This window comes from Typopeltis vanoorti, chromosome 15 (genome assembly GCF_054136105.1).
Source record: "Typopeltis vanoorti isolate ZY-2024b chromosome 15, IOZ_Tvanoo_1.0, whole genome shotgun sequence".
In the NCBI taxonomy this organism is placed as follows: Eukaryota; Metazoa; Arthropoda; class Arachnida; order Uropygi; family Thelyphonidae; genus Typopeltis; species Typopeltis vanoorti.
Genome location: NC_143563.1, coordinates 115,858,194 through 115,874,891, shown reverse-complemented (window position 1 = coordinate 115,874,891; position 16,698 = coordinate 115,858,194). Strand labels below are relative to the sequence as shown.

General features: G+C 37.1%; 1 protein-coding gene across 1 annotated transcript in view; it reads right to left on the bottom strand.

Moving 5' to 3' along the window:
- LOC150099091 (tensin-1-like) overlaps window positions 1-16,698 on the bottom strand; it is a 780,515-nt gene that overhangs the window by 85,015 nt on the left and 678,802 nt on the right. The window contains exon 27 of the mRNA XM_090405808.1: window positions 7,188-7,274. Coding sequence (XP_090261934.1) covers window positions 7,188-7,274 — 87 coding nt within the window. The remainder of the gene's footprint in view (window positions 1-7,187; window positions 7,275-16,698) is intronic.

Here is a 16,698-nt window from a genome sequence, read left to right as displayed (position 1 = left end):
CCCCTCCTATTCATGAAGCCCTGCAACTTACATTCTCTCAATATGTCCTCATACTCCACATTCCAAAGACCAGTGTCTACCTTTGAATCATCTCTGGACTTTTTCAAACATTCTTGTCACCAACCAGCGACCAAATCTGTGCACAATAATCCATATGACGCTTGATCAGGACCTTATACAATGGCATCATAATCTCTCTATTACTGCATATCAGGGTCCTCAACATCATTGCTATTATCTGATGTGATTTCTTCACAACTTGTGCAATGTGACCCCTGAATTCCACTGCATATGCATCTCCCCTATCCAAGGTATATATCACCTTGTTATAGTACATAAGTAAGTTAGTGAAACATGATCTCCCTTTAAAAAGCTCATGCTGATAACCACAGAGAATACTGCTGTTATCAACCCATTTCTGTATCCTAATTCTCACCAATCTCTCCAGGATCTTCACCACAACTCCAGATATATATACAGACCAGCCGAGAATTTGAAGCTGTTCAAAAATGCATCTCGGAACATCAAGACCACATTCGTCTTTTTAAACTGCAGAAATCTGGCCTCTCTCAACACGGAATTGAAAATCCAAGCCATAGGATCCATTGGAAAAAGTCTAAACTTTTACATAGCTCTTTATATAAACATGAACATTTATATAAAGAAAGTTCTGAAGCCCTACTACACAGACCAAATTTAAACCACAATGACGTTCTTACTATTCCTAAAGTATGGGAAATTGCCATACAATACAAAATTGTGTAAAATAATTATCATAGTTTTTTTTTTTTTTTACTTCTGTAACACATTACGCACGTTTAATGAGATTCTATTGTAATCATGCGCCCTAACTGTGTTATTCCTATTATTGTTTAAACTACTGTACTGATGATGTCCTAAGATACTTAGGATGAAATATTTACAATTAATAATTTTCACTGTGGTTAATACGTGTGTTTCTTTTAATTATTTCATTTAACAGGCATGCCATTGCTACTGCCAGTTCCCTTAAGATGCATAGTGATATGTCATCAAATCCTATCACCTTATTATTATTATTATTCATTACACCTCCAAGGAGTCCGAAGACTCATCATGGGAGGACACCTCTCCACCTCTACTACCAATCATCTCCATCAATGCCATCTACTGTCCACCACCACAACTAGTATTTTTTGTCTGTAAATTGCATGTGTTCTGAAGGGCCTATTTGTCTGTATGCAGGATGAAAAACCCGAGTTTCCGGGAGAAGAAATCCTTAGGAGATCGGCTAACTCACCTTTGAGTGAAAAAGTTCACATAAAGATTCCTCCCATCACGATGAGAATTGAACTTAGGCCTATTCCAATTGAAGGGTGCAATGTACCGTCGTTCTTCCAATTGCGCTACGGAGGCGTAGTGCAATTTGGCATCACGTGTATTTATTTTCTCAAATACACAATTAAGTCATCCTCTCCTATGTCTTCTAGTTTAGTTTCTTATGATTCCACCCTAATCAGGATGAAACACTCTTATAAATTGATCACTGAATACCTCAACAATATCTTCTGCAGTAGTTACCATTCTACCACTTTGATCCGTTAACATCAGCTTACCATGATCATTCTTCCTTCTACTTGCCACATATCTTAAAAACTCTCTAGGATTTTTCTTTGCCAGATTTGCCAATTTTTGCTCATACTCTACTTTTGTTTTCATTAGTTACTAAGTCACTCTCCTGGCTTGTTCTTTATACTCTTCAGAACTGATTATTACCATCCTTCATCTTGCACTTCCTCCAAAGTACTTTCTTGTTCCAGATTTAATGCTTAAGCTCTACATTCATCCATTTTACATCTACCTTATTCAGCCCTTTGGCTTTCGGAATCCATCACACATTGATTCTATTATGATCTGTTATGTATTTCTTTGTCAGTTCCCATGCAGCATTTATTTCCTTACTGGTCAATTCCTCATTCCATGTTATAGCTCCACGTTGTCTCCTAAGCTGCTCATAATCACCTGCCTTATAATTCCACATACATCCTTTCTTCACAAAAGTGTGCATATGACTAGCCACAACACAGGTTATCACTTCATGATCACTTTTACCAACCAAAGGAAAGTGTGAAACCCCCCTCTCACAATTACACCTCTGATGAAATTATCAGATCTAGAACTCTGAATCCTCTCGTGCCCTCCTTTATGTGCTGCTTGAGATAGTTATCTCTCAAGAATTCATTTTCCTTATTTCCAAATGCCATCTCATGATTTCAATCTATACTGCCATAATTATAATTAAAATCACCCATAATAATTACCCTTCCTTTGCTCACTAATCCAAGTTGTTTATACATTTTCTTCATCACCACCCTCCACATTCCCAAGCCTATAGCAACATCCCACTAAATATGTCTTCCTCTCAACCTCCACATTACATCATACCCATTCCACTATTTTCCTTTTTCATGTCTACCTTATCTGGACTTAATTGTGGACACACTGACAACCAATTTTTCTTCCCTTTTGTAAGGTATCGACTGGTTTGAAGGCTGTTCTGATCTTAACTGCCTTTAATATTTTGGCCATTTTTCTTGATGCATTGACAATGTATGGAATAGATACTGTGCCTTTGTAATTAATTTCTGGGTTATAACTGGATGGATAAAAATAACACTACATGGGACACCTAGGCAGCAAGTTTATTTTTACAGCATAGTTAAATGGCAGCTGTTCTTTGCAGAAGTGATGCTTTATCATTTATGCCAAAAAACAGTGGTAACAACTGTAAAAGTGAAAGAGCAACACTTTTGCAGTTGTTCTGCAATATTGTTTACTGGTAGCTGTATCAATAGCTACTGGTAAGTAATATTACCAGTAGCAATGCAATTCATATATCCCGATGATGGATAGGATCCAACCATCACAGGGTACTCTGTCTTTCATATGCATAGTATGGGGACCCATAATCGAGCTCTGAGCAAACATAAGTGCATGATAAGAGGAAGCAAGGATATTGATCTGCACCCCATTCCCAAGAGGATACAGTGCAAAAATATGCGAAGATTTCTTGCACTTTTCTCTTAAATGACAAACATGTGCAAGTTTAAATGTAAAATTTCTAAGAATATATTCTGCATGATGTGTCCTAAGAACTGGGCTTGCTATTGAAATAATAGTTTGTTCTATTCTTAACTCTAGGTCTGAGTGAAGAGTGCAGTTTTGGCAGAAGTGTACGCAGACATATTCTCTGCTGAAAACTTAAACCAATTAATAACACCCCATCAACTGATATGATCAGTTGTTCATTGATGTCACCTTTTACTGACCCTCATTTTTATGTTATTCCACTCACAAAAGTGATTTTGTGAATCTATGCTCAAATTTGTACCATATATGGTATAAGAATTTTTTTTTCCTATTTTTATCAATTTTATATATGTTTTTGTATTTTTAATTTAATTTTTGCATAGTCCAGGAACCCTGCTTTAGAGACCAAACATGGATTTGAATCCATGAGTTGAAGGCTGAATTTGAATCTACAACCTATTAGTTGGAAGGCAGCTATGCTAATCATTTAGTCAGCCAGGCTGGCATCCATATTATACAAGAATAACAATAAACTGTGAAGTCATCAGTATATTGAGCAGTGCCCATTGTGGGAAGAAGTTGTTCAGTGATTGAGTTTACTTTGATGACAAACTGTCTCCCTTAAGACAAAACCTTGTGGAACTACCATTTCTTGATGATATGGCCAGGATAATGTGTCTCCCACGTGGACTTAAAACTTGAATGGAGAGAAAGCTTTTAAAAAATCAGGAAGATGCTCTTGAGACTTAGATTACAGAGGCTTTTTAATATTACCATATATTCAGGCTGTGTCATAAGCTTTTTCCCATGTCGATGAAAATATCTATACGTGGACCAAATGATCTAGTGTTGAATAATATCTACAAATCGACCTTGTGTTAGAGAGAAGATTCATTGCTTTCTAAATATCATATACCTACATTTACCATTTTATCTATTATATTACAAAGACAGCTGGTCAGAGCAATAAGACAGTAATTGCTTATGTTGAATCTCTTCCTAGTTTTGGGAAGGAAATAACAGTTGTATGCCACGAATCTCAAAACTCCTCATCAGTAAGTAATTTTACTGACTAGGAGTTTCGTGGCATACAAATAAAGTTTACAAATAAACAAGCACACTCACTTACACAATCTAAAATAAGGAAAATCATGATTAGCAATATTATGTGGTGTCATTTAATAACGGATGTTATCAAACCCTATAGTACTGGCATGAGAGTAAAAGTGTTCTTCTCAGTTCCTCCTTAACAAATGATTGATTGTATTGACTCCAACCCATTTGTAGAAAAAACTGAGCTGCTTGTTCTCTTGTTACTCTTTAAAACTTCAAAAAATCAAGAGGATGCAATGCTGTTTTTGAGGTTTTAGCAAAGCTTCTTCTAAAATGCCTGCAATTGCTTTTAACTGCTACTATTGTAGTGATGTCATTTAACTAACTACCAAATGTTTCAACACATTTTCTAAAACCACCCAGTGATATATATATATATATACAGGGTGTTCGGGATAAATTTGACATATTTATAATTAATTATATTTTTCCGTAAGTTACATGTATTAACACACACTTCTCTTCATTTAAAAGTTTGGACCCTTCTTCATTCATATACAAGATGTCAGAAAGGATGGATAGCTGGAACCCACCTGAATCATGGAAGAGAATAACTTGTATCATGATGATTCGTGCCCGCCATCAAAATAAGGATATTACGACTGCTGCCCAATGCTCCCTGAATACAGTAAAAACAATCAGGCATGAACTAGAGACTTGCAATGGTGACTACGAGGATGTAGCAAGAAGAAAGATCCCTAGCAGACGATCTGATTGCGTTCGTACAGCAGAATTCCTCGCAAATCTGCAGGAACAGGTGTTGAAGAACCCTGGCATTGGAATTCGGGCTTTGTTCGTGGAGTTGCTAACTGTAGTCAAGCCCTGGATAACAAGGGTAGCCAATGGTAGGCCGTATGTATGGCAGCAGGATTCGGCCCCTTGCCACACCTCTGGGAAAAGTCAAAAATGGTTGTCTGAAAATTTCTACGACTTCACCAGTCCAAATGTTTGGCCTCCAAACTCCCCAGACCTTAACCCCATGGATTATTTTGTATGGGGCGCAGTTGAAAAAGACACCAATCGCACTTCCAGTAATACAAAAGCCCAGTTAATGGATAAAATTAAAACAGTTTTTGCGGCCCTTCCCAGGGAGACTGTAGCATCAGCTTGTTCGAGGTTCCGAAGCAGAATTGAAGCTGTGATCGATGCTAATGGTGGTTATTTTGAGTAAATCTTGTTGATAGTATTGTAATTAACTCTGCCTGTAATGTTTTTTTGTCAATTCATTAAATTTAATAGATACAAAGAAGATTTTCTTTTTCCTTACGAAACTGTCAAATTTATCCCGAACACCCTGTAATCTTATTTGACACAAGTTGCCAACTACACTAGTTATTAATATGCATGTGTACATACACACTGTGTGTGTGTGTGTATGTACACATGCATATTAATAACTAGTGTAGTTGGCAACTTGTGTCAAATAAGATTAACGTTAATAATGAAACTAAACACCCTGACAAAATATTCATTAAATAATTAAAAAAAAACATTCATTAGTAGCGGAAGTAAGTTTACATACACTGAAGCCATCCATCATTAAACAAAATTAATGAAAATTAACCTGTTAGGGTTTTTAGCAATTTAAGTGATGTAATATATAAAGATTACTAATTTGTTTAGCAAATATCATATATTTTCATTTGAAATTTTTATTAAAGCATTCTACAGGGTCCCAAAATTCACGCAAGAAGTAATTTTGATAGAAAACACAGGTTTTTAATTAAAAATTGTAATTTCTTATTGATTCATAAAATATACAGTATAGGGTTATGCATGGAATAGCATATCGGGTAAATGGCCTCCACGGCTTTGCTGGCACATACGCACTCTTTTGTCGAAATTTTCCATGACCATTTTGCATAAATGTGGCTGAATTTCATTGATACAGCGCTCAATTTCCTCCTTCAAGGCGTGGGTGGTCGTGGGCTTGTTGGCATAAATCTTAGACTTCAAAAAACCCCAAAGAAAAAAGTCCAACGCCGTTAAGTCACATGATCTGGGCAGCCAATTCTGATCACCAAAACGGGAAATTACACGACCAGGAAATGACTCATGCAGTAATTGAATTGTTTCTCGGGCTGTATGGCATGTGGCACCATCTTGTTGAAACCACATGTCGTCCACATCCATATCTTGCAATTTAGGCACAAAAAACTGGATTATCATGTCGCGATAGCGAGCACCATTAACTGTTATTGCCTTACCAGCTGCATTTTCGAAGAAGAATGGACCGATGATGCCTCCAGCCCAAAATCCGCACCAAACAGTGACACGTTGTGGATGCGTTTGTTTCTCAACAATTACTCGCAGATTTTCTGAACCCCAGATGCGACAATTTTGTCGATTAATGAAGCCATCAAGATGAAAATGAGCCTCATCGCTGAAGATGATTTTCTTTGAAAAATAAGCATCCACTTGTTGTTGTTCCATAATCCATTCAACGAACTCTCTTCGCTGTGTGTGGTCAGTAGGCTTCAGTTCTTGAGTCACTTGAACTTTGTAAGCATAAAGATGCAAATCTTTCGTGAGAATACGCTGTAGAGAGCTTCTCGAAATGCCCAATTCAAGAACACGGTGCCGAATTGATGTTCCTGGACTCTCAGCAACACTCTCACGAACTGCTTCGATGTTTTCTGTTGAACGACTTGTTGAAGGACGGCCAGAGTGTATAAGATCACTAATTGATCCAGTTTCCTTGAATTTTTTTAATTAATCTTTTCACAGTTGATGAAGTTAAATCACTATTCCGACCATATTTTGTACGAAAATTGCAAACTGTAGCTGCCAAACCTTCATTATTTTTAAAATATTGCTCAACAATGAAAATAAAATAACCCTGAACTGTCAGCTATCACGCTGTCTTTTTTTTCTCGTTGGCAACACTTTACCGCACAAATGGCGCTAAATTTAAATCTTACATGAATTTTGGGACACCCTGTATAGCTACATATAGTGAAAAATGTAAATGATTTTATTATTTTGTAATCCTTAATTATGTTTACCTTCTTCTCTGGAAATATTTGGCTTATACCAGTACTTAGAAGTATCTTTCACAAACACTGGATGGTGATGAATTACTTCCATTGAATCTGTCCATCACATGGAAAAATAAATAAACTGTTAAAGATTAAATTATAGTAGCAATATTAACAAAATTCTGACATTTTATTTGGCACATTATTCTCTTCTTGCTATAATATGATTTTCAGTTATGCTTGTTTGCAATCATCAGAACTAAAATACAGCGGAACAAAAAAAAAAAAAAAAAAACTGAGATGTTACCTGAGAAGAACAAAATAAGGATTATGAAAATTAAGAGTTCATTATAATTATCCAATCATCTAGTACTACCAATGACAAATCATGGCAATACTGGATAGTTGGATAACGATTGTATCCAACTCAACCTGTCATATTTGAATATCAGATGATAATGAATGATATTACAAGCAGCTGCTAATTGAAAAATATTTCTGTGCGACATCTGTAAAATACACAACACACACACACACACACACACACACACACATATAATTACATGTATATGTCTATGCTCAATAGTTGAAGGCATAGATTTTCTGACATATCATCTTGCCAAACATCTAGCTAAACTACTAAAATGCCTGACAGGACAATCACCCTTTGTTAAAAACTGAGCACTTTGTTTACAGCATCAGCCACATTATCCTTGATGAATGAGACATTTTAGCAGTTTTGATATAGTAAACCTGTTTGCAAATGTTCTGACTGAAGAACTCTTTGTCCTGCTACAAGATAAATTTACAATAACTCAACATACAAAGAGATCTCTGGTCTACATGAGCAGCCCACTTTCTCCAGTTTTAGCAAATCTTTATCTAGAAACATGTGAAAGAAATAACCTAGAAGAATACTACCCTAACCTCAAATTACAGAAAAAGTGTGTTGATGGCATATTCTTAGTCTGGAAAATCATGAACTACCTTCACTTTTGAATTTCAATGAGTACCTCAGTGGCCAACATCCTAAGATAAAATTTATCAAGGAGTTAGAATCTAACAATTCACTCCCATTTCTACATCATTGATGAAGTATGGAATCTAGTAAATTAAGTCTCTATATTTCAAAAACCTACACATACTGACAGATATTTAAACGCCTCTTCTCATCATTACAGACCTCAAAAATTGGGCATTATTTCAACACTAGGAGCAAGGATCTACTGCTTCATTCCTGACAAGAATAAGCTAGCTAAAGAACTCCAATTTCTAAAAAACACTTTTCTACAAAATAGCTACAATAAAAGCATTGTCTGAAGACTGCTTAACCAACACTAGATTAGAGGTACTTCATGATTGGAAATTCATAGGTTTTATTAATTTTCCATATATTACCTTTATTTCCATAAAACTTCAAAATACTTAGAAAACATAAAATCAAAGCAGTATTCACTCCCTTTATCAGGATGAGATCACTATTCCAATCCATAAAACGTTGACATGATCTCGTAACTTAAATTAAATATATGAGTTTACACAAAACAAACATTGGCATTGAGACATCAAGTGTTACAGGATGAGTTCAAACTATTACAATGTTGCTATAACTTAACCAAGAGAATAATTTGGAAATCCTCAGAAATGGCACTGGATCTCAAACACCTAAATATAAACCCTAGTATCAACTTGTCAGAATACATCCTACCCATAGATAGCCAAACACATAAATGCTAATGCATAAGCACGCACAGTGTACTCAAGTTCTTCCAAAGAGGATCTTTGGAAGAACTGAGTAGGTGTCTTAATTTTATCAGGGGTTTGAAGGTGGTTTAACAGTCTAATCATTCCAAGAATGTGGAGGACCCATTTGCAACCATTATAGCAACCAGAACAAGCCAAAGAAAAATCTTAATAAAAGAAGACTTGGTTAAGTTTTTTTTTTACCATTAGAGGTCAGGCTAAGTAAAAGATCAATTAACAGTGTAGATTTAATTTACCTTTGTAGAGTGCAAGAGCATGTAGCTTGGTTTCATATACACATGTATCTTTTTGATGATGACCTCAATACAGGGGTCGAAACTTCAATTGTTATTTTATTAATAATAAGTAAAATAATAATTTCCGCACATATGTTTTGTGTCCCTAAATTTGTAAATATGAATACTGATCACCGTGTAACCTTAAAAGAAAGAATATCTTATCCCAGTTTACTGTGTTATGAACTCATTTAACTATGAAGTGGCAAATTCTACATGCTAATACATACATACCAACATACATCTTCATTTTGACGAATAGATAATTCTTGTAGCATTTTTTTAAATTTCACATAACTTAGAGTTTCATTCCTTAATTTGACTTCACTGCTTGAGTCAACTGGTTATTTAATTTTGTTACTTTGCTTGCAGTGGTCTGTGTGTGTGTTGCCAGCATCTTTAGAATCTTACACACACAGTTCAAGCTTTTCTTCTAGATTACAATATAATACTGATATATTTATTATTATTATTATTTTAGAGCATCTTATAGTATCCTCACACTCATCACACATGATGAGTGTGAGTCCATCATACCAAACTCATCACTCTGTCCCCTCACTATTCACTCACTCAGTCAGTGCATTCCATGTTACTATTACTATTATTACGGGCAACTCCAGGGAGTCATTAGACTCATCGAGGGAGGCCCCAAATCATATTCATCACAACTATTCGACATTCATACAGTATCTATCATACCTCGCCTTAAACTCATTCACTGTCACAGCATCCACCACAGACTCAGGGAGCGCATTCCACTCATTCACTACTCTAAAAGTAAAGAACCCAGCTCTAACACCTTTACTAACCACACTTTTGCCCAGTATCCATGGATGTCCCCTAGTCCTCCCACAACCAGCCCTGTTCTCAAAAATATCTTCTGAATTAATTTTATAGAAACCCTTCAGTAATTTGAATGTCTCAATCATATCTCCCCTCCTCCGCCTATCAACCAATTTTTGCAACCCACAAATCTTCAACCTGTTCTCATACGGTTCATTCCACAGACCTGCTATCATCTTGGTCACTCGCCTCTGGATCCTCTCCACCTCCTCCACATCAAGAAGAAACCTAGGTGACCAAATCTGAGCACAGTAGTCTAGATGGGGTCCTATCAAGGCTCGATACAGAGGAACAATAACCTGCTTGTCTCTGCTTGTCAACATATTCTTCAGCAACCAAGTGATTTGATGAGCTGTTTTGGCCACTTTTGCAATGTGTCCCCTAAATTTCAATTCCTTATCTACCAACACTCCTAAATCTCGTGCCTCATCAATTTCCTGGAGCACGGTTCCACCAATGCAGTAAACTGCCGCCAATCTTTTCACCCCAAAATGCATAACCTTACATTTTGCCACATTAAACTGACATCCATTCTCCTTAGCCCAGACCTCCAATCTATCCAAATCATCCTGCAAAATTTTGACGTCATCTGCATTCACTATTGCCCTACCCAACTTCGCATCATCCGCAAACAAATGAACTGTTCCTCTCAGATCATATCCTATATCATTTATGAACAAATTAAACAGCAGTGGTCCAAGAACAGATCCTTGTGGCACACCACTAGTCACAGGCCGTCTGGTGGACTCTACTCCCGAGTAAACCACTCTGATATCTCTCCGTCAACCACCCTCCTATCCATCTCACCAACCCTATGTCCATTCCCATATGCTGCAATTTACTGATTAGAATTCCATGTGGAATCCTGTCAAAGGCCTTGGCAAGGTCCAGTAGAATCACCGTAAACCCATTACCCTTATCCAGTTCAGCCGTCACTGTGTTATAATACGTGAGCAAGTTACTGAGGCATGACCTACCATTCACAAAACCATGCTGTCCCCGATACAGTATCCCATTTTCTTCTATCCAATCTTGTATTTTCCTCTTGACTATTTTCTCTAAGACCTTGACAATGATTCCTGATATGCTAATCGGTCGGTAATTTACAACAGCACTCTTGGAGCCACCTTTATGCAGTGGAACTATTTTCCCCTCTTTCCACCCGCTCGGGACTAACCCAGACCCGATACTCAAATTAAACAAAATGGTCAAGGGTACTGACAGTTCTTTAGCTGCTTCTCGTACAACACGAGCTGGTATACCATCCAATCCCACAGATGTATTGACATTGAGGTTATGCAATAGACTACTCACCTCCACTTCATTAACCACAATTCCCATATAATCTACTGGTTTATTCGTTTCTGCAATGTCACCACCTGGATGATATACTTTTGCAAAGTGCTCACTCAGTAACTCAACTATCTCAACTGATTCAGTTACCTCCCTACCATCGGCATTCTTTAAAATCAATCTGCCATGTACATTTTTCCTTTTACTTGCTACATATCTAAAAAACTGTTTAGGATTCTCTTTAGCCTGCATGGCCAATGTTCTTTCGTAATCCTTTTTTGCTTTTCTTACCACACTCGTCACCCTTCTGGCCTGCGCTTTATACCGTTCATGTGCCTGCCGGTCACCCTTCTCCTTAAATTCCCTCCATAGTTGTTTCTTTTTTTGCAACTCAAGCTTAATGGTGTTATTCATCCATTTAACCCCTACTTGATTTATTATTCGGACTCTAGGTATACAGTCAGCTATTGCTTCATGCAAGCACTTCTTAACTACCTCCCATACACTATCAACTTCTAGTCCTTGCAGTTGTACATGCCATGGCACTGAACCAATCAAACTCCTAAGCTTGTCATACTTTCCAGCCCGATAATTCCACATGTACCCTGTCTTAATTGAAAATTCTACACCTTTAGCCACCTCCCAAGTTAAGACCCTATGATCACTCTCACCGATTGGTGGCAATGTGGTCATATTTGTTACAGCCAAATCCTCAGATGTAATCACTAGGTCAAGCACTCTCTGACCCCTAGTATTTTCCATTACATGCTGTCGCAGATAGTTATCCCTTAATAACCGCATAAAATCCAGTTCCTTCCTCCCGTGTGTCCTCTCCACACTCCAATCCATGCAACCATAGTTGAAATCTCCCATAATAATTACCCTCCTTCCATCCATTTCTTCTATTTGCTTGTGCATACTGTCACCACCATCTTTTCCATCACCTGGTCTATAGCAGCACCCAATTGTATATTTAGTTCTGCTAGCCACAATCTCACACCAAATGGCCTCAAATATGCTCTTTTCTCTATCCTGCAATTCAACTTCTATTCTCCTTGGCTGGAGTTCATCAGCTATCATCAACAATACTCCTCCCCCCATTTTATTCTCTCTGTCATTCCTGAACACACTATACCCATCACATTCAATCCCACTAGTTATATCATCTACAGTCAGCCATGTTTCACTAATACCAATAGCCTGTTGTCTGGAAGTGCCACCCATGGCCAAAAACTCTTCCTTCTTGTTCCTAATACTCCTAGCATTAGTGTACATGAATTTAAGACCCCCATTAGCCCCAACCCTGCCTTGATGCCTTATATTAACTATCCCACTCAGATTTGTTGTCCTTATTTGCTCTGGCATATTATATTCGTTCTTACATTCAACTGCCTCCATAAGGACTGTATCTCTACTCCCCCCCCCTAACAAATCTAGTTTCCCTGAATTTGCACATCCACTACATTCAGCAACACTTTCTCAAGTCTTCTTACACCATAACCATTCAAATGCAAGCCATCCATCTTATATAGATCCTTTCGCCCATCAAACTCACTCCACACATCCACAAATTCCACACCACTCGTCATACATAACCCACGCATAAAGTCATTTGCAATTATAGCCCTCCTTTTAAACATTTCACTGTCATACCGTGGCAAAAGACTAATCATTCTAACTCTCTCACTCTTTTCTTTTGCTACCTCAAACAATTCATTCAGGTCTTCTATCATTTCCATTTTATCTCCTTTCAAATCATTCGTACCTGCCACAACAATCATTTCTTTCACCCTTTCCTTTTGCTCTCTAATAGACGCAGTTACGTCCTTTATGGTCGCACCAGGTTGGTACGATTTTGTCAAATCCTCTACTAACACACCTCGTACTAACGAGTCTCCATACAGCACTCTATCCTTCATTTTGTTCATGTTCACATTCATACGTCTATTTTTCCTGTCATACCTTTTATTATTGGTTGGTTCATTCAGTCTACTTTTGTTCATGCACTCTAGCTGCTGTTTTGCTCTTTCTATCGCACTATTCAACAACGCGATCTCACTCAATGCATCTATCTCATCTTTTTTGTTCCCTGAGAAACCATTTATACTATCATTCACACTTTCTACATTCACACTCTCACAATTTTCATGTACAACCTTGCCGTTTCTTGTCATATCCCTATTTCCTTCATTCTGAAGGTTGACAAAAATATCACACTCACGATCCGAAATACACTTCAATTCCTCATTCTCCCTACATTTTCTACACACATTCAATCCTTTATTATTATTATTATTATTATTATTTTGACACCTCCAGGGAGTCTAAAGACTCATCGAGGGAGAGTGTACCGACAGCATCGGACGATTGGCCCCCTTCCAACTACTAACTTCGCTCAAACTAACTTAACTGAGCCATTAGTAGCAGAGGCTCTACCAATCGACCAACCTTTGCCGGCTAATTATCATCTAACCACACTCCGACCGCAAAGCGTACATTTCACAGCTAGTACACTGACTCATTTCTTTTATGCTACCGTTCTTTGATAACGATGGTGAACCTTCATTACTGGCTGCCATTTTCCTTCGCACAGGTGCTATACTTATCTCTAACGTGTTTTGTCAAATTATACGTTATAACACACCAAAAATAGATGCACTAAAATACGCAAGGCAAACAAAACAAAACTACACAATATTAAGTAATTTGTATCAATAACTGAAAATGATACTTATCTTATCTGGAGCTTGCACGAACACTACACATTACAAATTCATCTAGCGGCGACTTCCCGACATAGATTATGTTCAATAACTTTCCTTGCAAAAAAGTCTACTTCTTACTCTCATACTCATTGCTCCCTTGCATAACTTACAGGGATGGCTCCTTATGTCTTCTATCACATGAAAAATCTTAAGTATCCATCAGGTAAATAGCTCTCCAACAGCTAAATGCTTCAATCGTATCGTCCTTTTGTCTTCTTTCCATGAAACTGAATATTATATGCCTATCCTCGTAAATTAACATTTGCCACATTTCTGGTATAATTTTTCTTATCTGCTTTTGTAACTCTCTTAAGTTTAGGTATTCCCAGACAAATCACAGTTACAGATCTGAATACAGTAATCCAAATGTGATGTGAACATGATCTCAGTATTGCAGCCATCCTCTTAGTGATCTACACAATCATTTTTGCAATATGTCCCTTGAACTTCATATTTTTATACTCCATCATGCCAATATCCCTTACTCTCAGATAACAATAACACATCTGACTAAAAAAAATTAGAACTGATTAATAAATTAAAATCTGAAGTACCCATCACAAGCATTTCGAGAATAAAGAAACAAACTGTGCAAGATATTCGCAAAGCTGAAGATGAGTTAAAAAGTTGAAATGAAATCACAAGTATTTTGTGGATCTTTTAAGTTAGCGGACATTTTGATTTTTCAGACACTCACTTCTCCCAGTCTCCGTGAAATCAAGGAGATATTGTATTTAATTATTACAGTAAATGGAATTACATCAATAGCTATTGGCTGTTTTATGTAGCTTGTAGATATGTTATCCATTTCCTTACTCCTTTCAGATCATCCTTCTTTTGTTGAGATATGGGTGATATATTAGGTACCTCACAGGTGTCTTTGAATTTTTGTTCATACCAGGTTGTAGTATGATGCAAGTGGGTGACTTATGTCTTTTCAATCACTTTGTGACATATTTCAAGATTGTGATCAGAAAGACCTGATTTTCCATAATTAAGGAATGTAATGTGTCATTTATGTTCTCTTCTTATTAGGAATTGTGCATCCTGTTTTTTCAATTAATGTAAGCTATACGTACCAGATTTTGTATATGCCCAGGAAGTGTGGGAAAGGGGAAGTAAGGGGATGAATAAACTTTTTAATTTTGTGGGTGATTTAAATATAACCTTAACACTGTATTTGTTTAGCATTGTGTCTATTTTTTTTTGATATTCTTAATATAAGGAATGGCTCTGGCCTTAATCTTTTTTTATTTTTGGATGTACTACGAAGAATTTTATTGATTGCATTCCTATTGTAACTATTCCTTATAAAAGTTTTTCTCATTATTTGAAATTAATTTTTAGAGTCTGTTAACCAAAGAAAATTGTTAAGGCTATTTTTGTAAATGCTAATGACATTCAGTTTCTGTGTTAGGTGGTTGTATGAGTCCACTTGTATGTATTAGCCTGTGTATGTAGGTTTACTTTCCAACAAGCAGCCTAAGTGAAGTCATGTAATAAGAGAAGGTGTCATTAACATTGTTGTCCTTTGAAACAGCAGTATCACATATGTTATATATTATTATTATTAAACAAGACCTCATGGAGTCAAAGACTCATCTGGGAGGTCCTTTTATCACACACACATCTCATCATACTGTGTCTTAAACACACTCAAACTCCTTGCAGACACCACACTCTCAGGCAAGGCATTCCAATCATTCACAACTCTGCACAAAAAAAACCTGCTTCTCACTCCCCTACTCATACCCTCTTTATACAGTTTCCAGGGATGACTTCTGGTTCTCCCCTGATCCCCCACTATTCTCTGTAGAACTTCTCCACCATTGATCTTATAACAACCCCTTACCAACTTGTAGGTCTCTATCATATCTCCCCTCTTTCTTCTCTCCACTAGACTCTGCAAATTACATCTTCTCAATCTTTCCTCATACTCAACATTCCAGAGGTCAGAAACTACCTTAGTCAGTCACCTTTGGACCCTTTCCAACATCTCTTCATCCTTCTGAAAACCCAGTGACCAAATCTGGGCACAATAGTCCATGTGTGGCCTAATCAAAGCCTTATACAACAGAACAAGAATCTCCCTACTTCTACACGTCAGTGTCCTATGCATCACTCCCAGAAGCCTTTGTGTTGTCTTCACAGTTTTGGCAATGTGTCCCCTAAATTTTAGATCCTTATCCACTATCACCCCCCAGATCTCTTATTTCCTCTACTTCCAACAATATATTCTCACCAAGCATAAATTTTGCATCCCATCTTTGTTTTTCAAATTTTAAAACCTTACATTTTGCAACATTAAACTCACATCCCCATTTGCTTGCCCAATCACTCAATTTATTCAAGTCTTCTTGCAAGGCCACAATATCTTCTCTACTCTTTATGGTTCGTCCCAACTTCACATCATCTGCAAACAACTGAATATCTCCATCCAAATCTTCGCCAATATCATTAATATACAAGTTAAATAGTAATAGCCCTAAAACAGACCCCTGAGGCATTCCGCTAGTGACTTTCATTTTCCTGGATATTGCACCCCCATACAATATTGCTAATCATTATTAGTGGGATTTTCCTTGTTTTAGATTG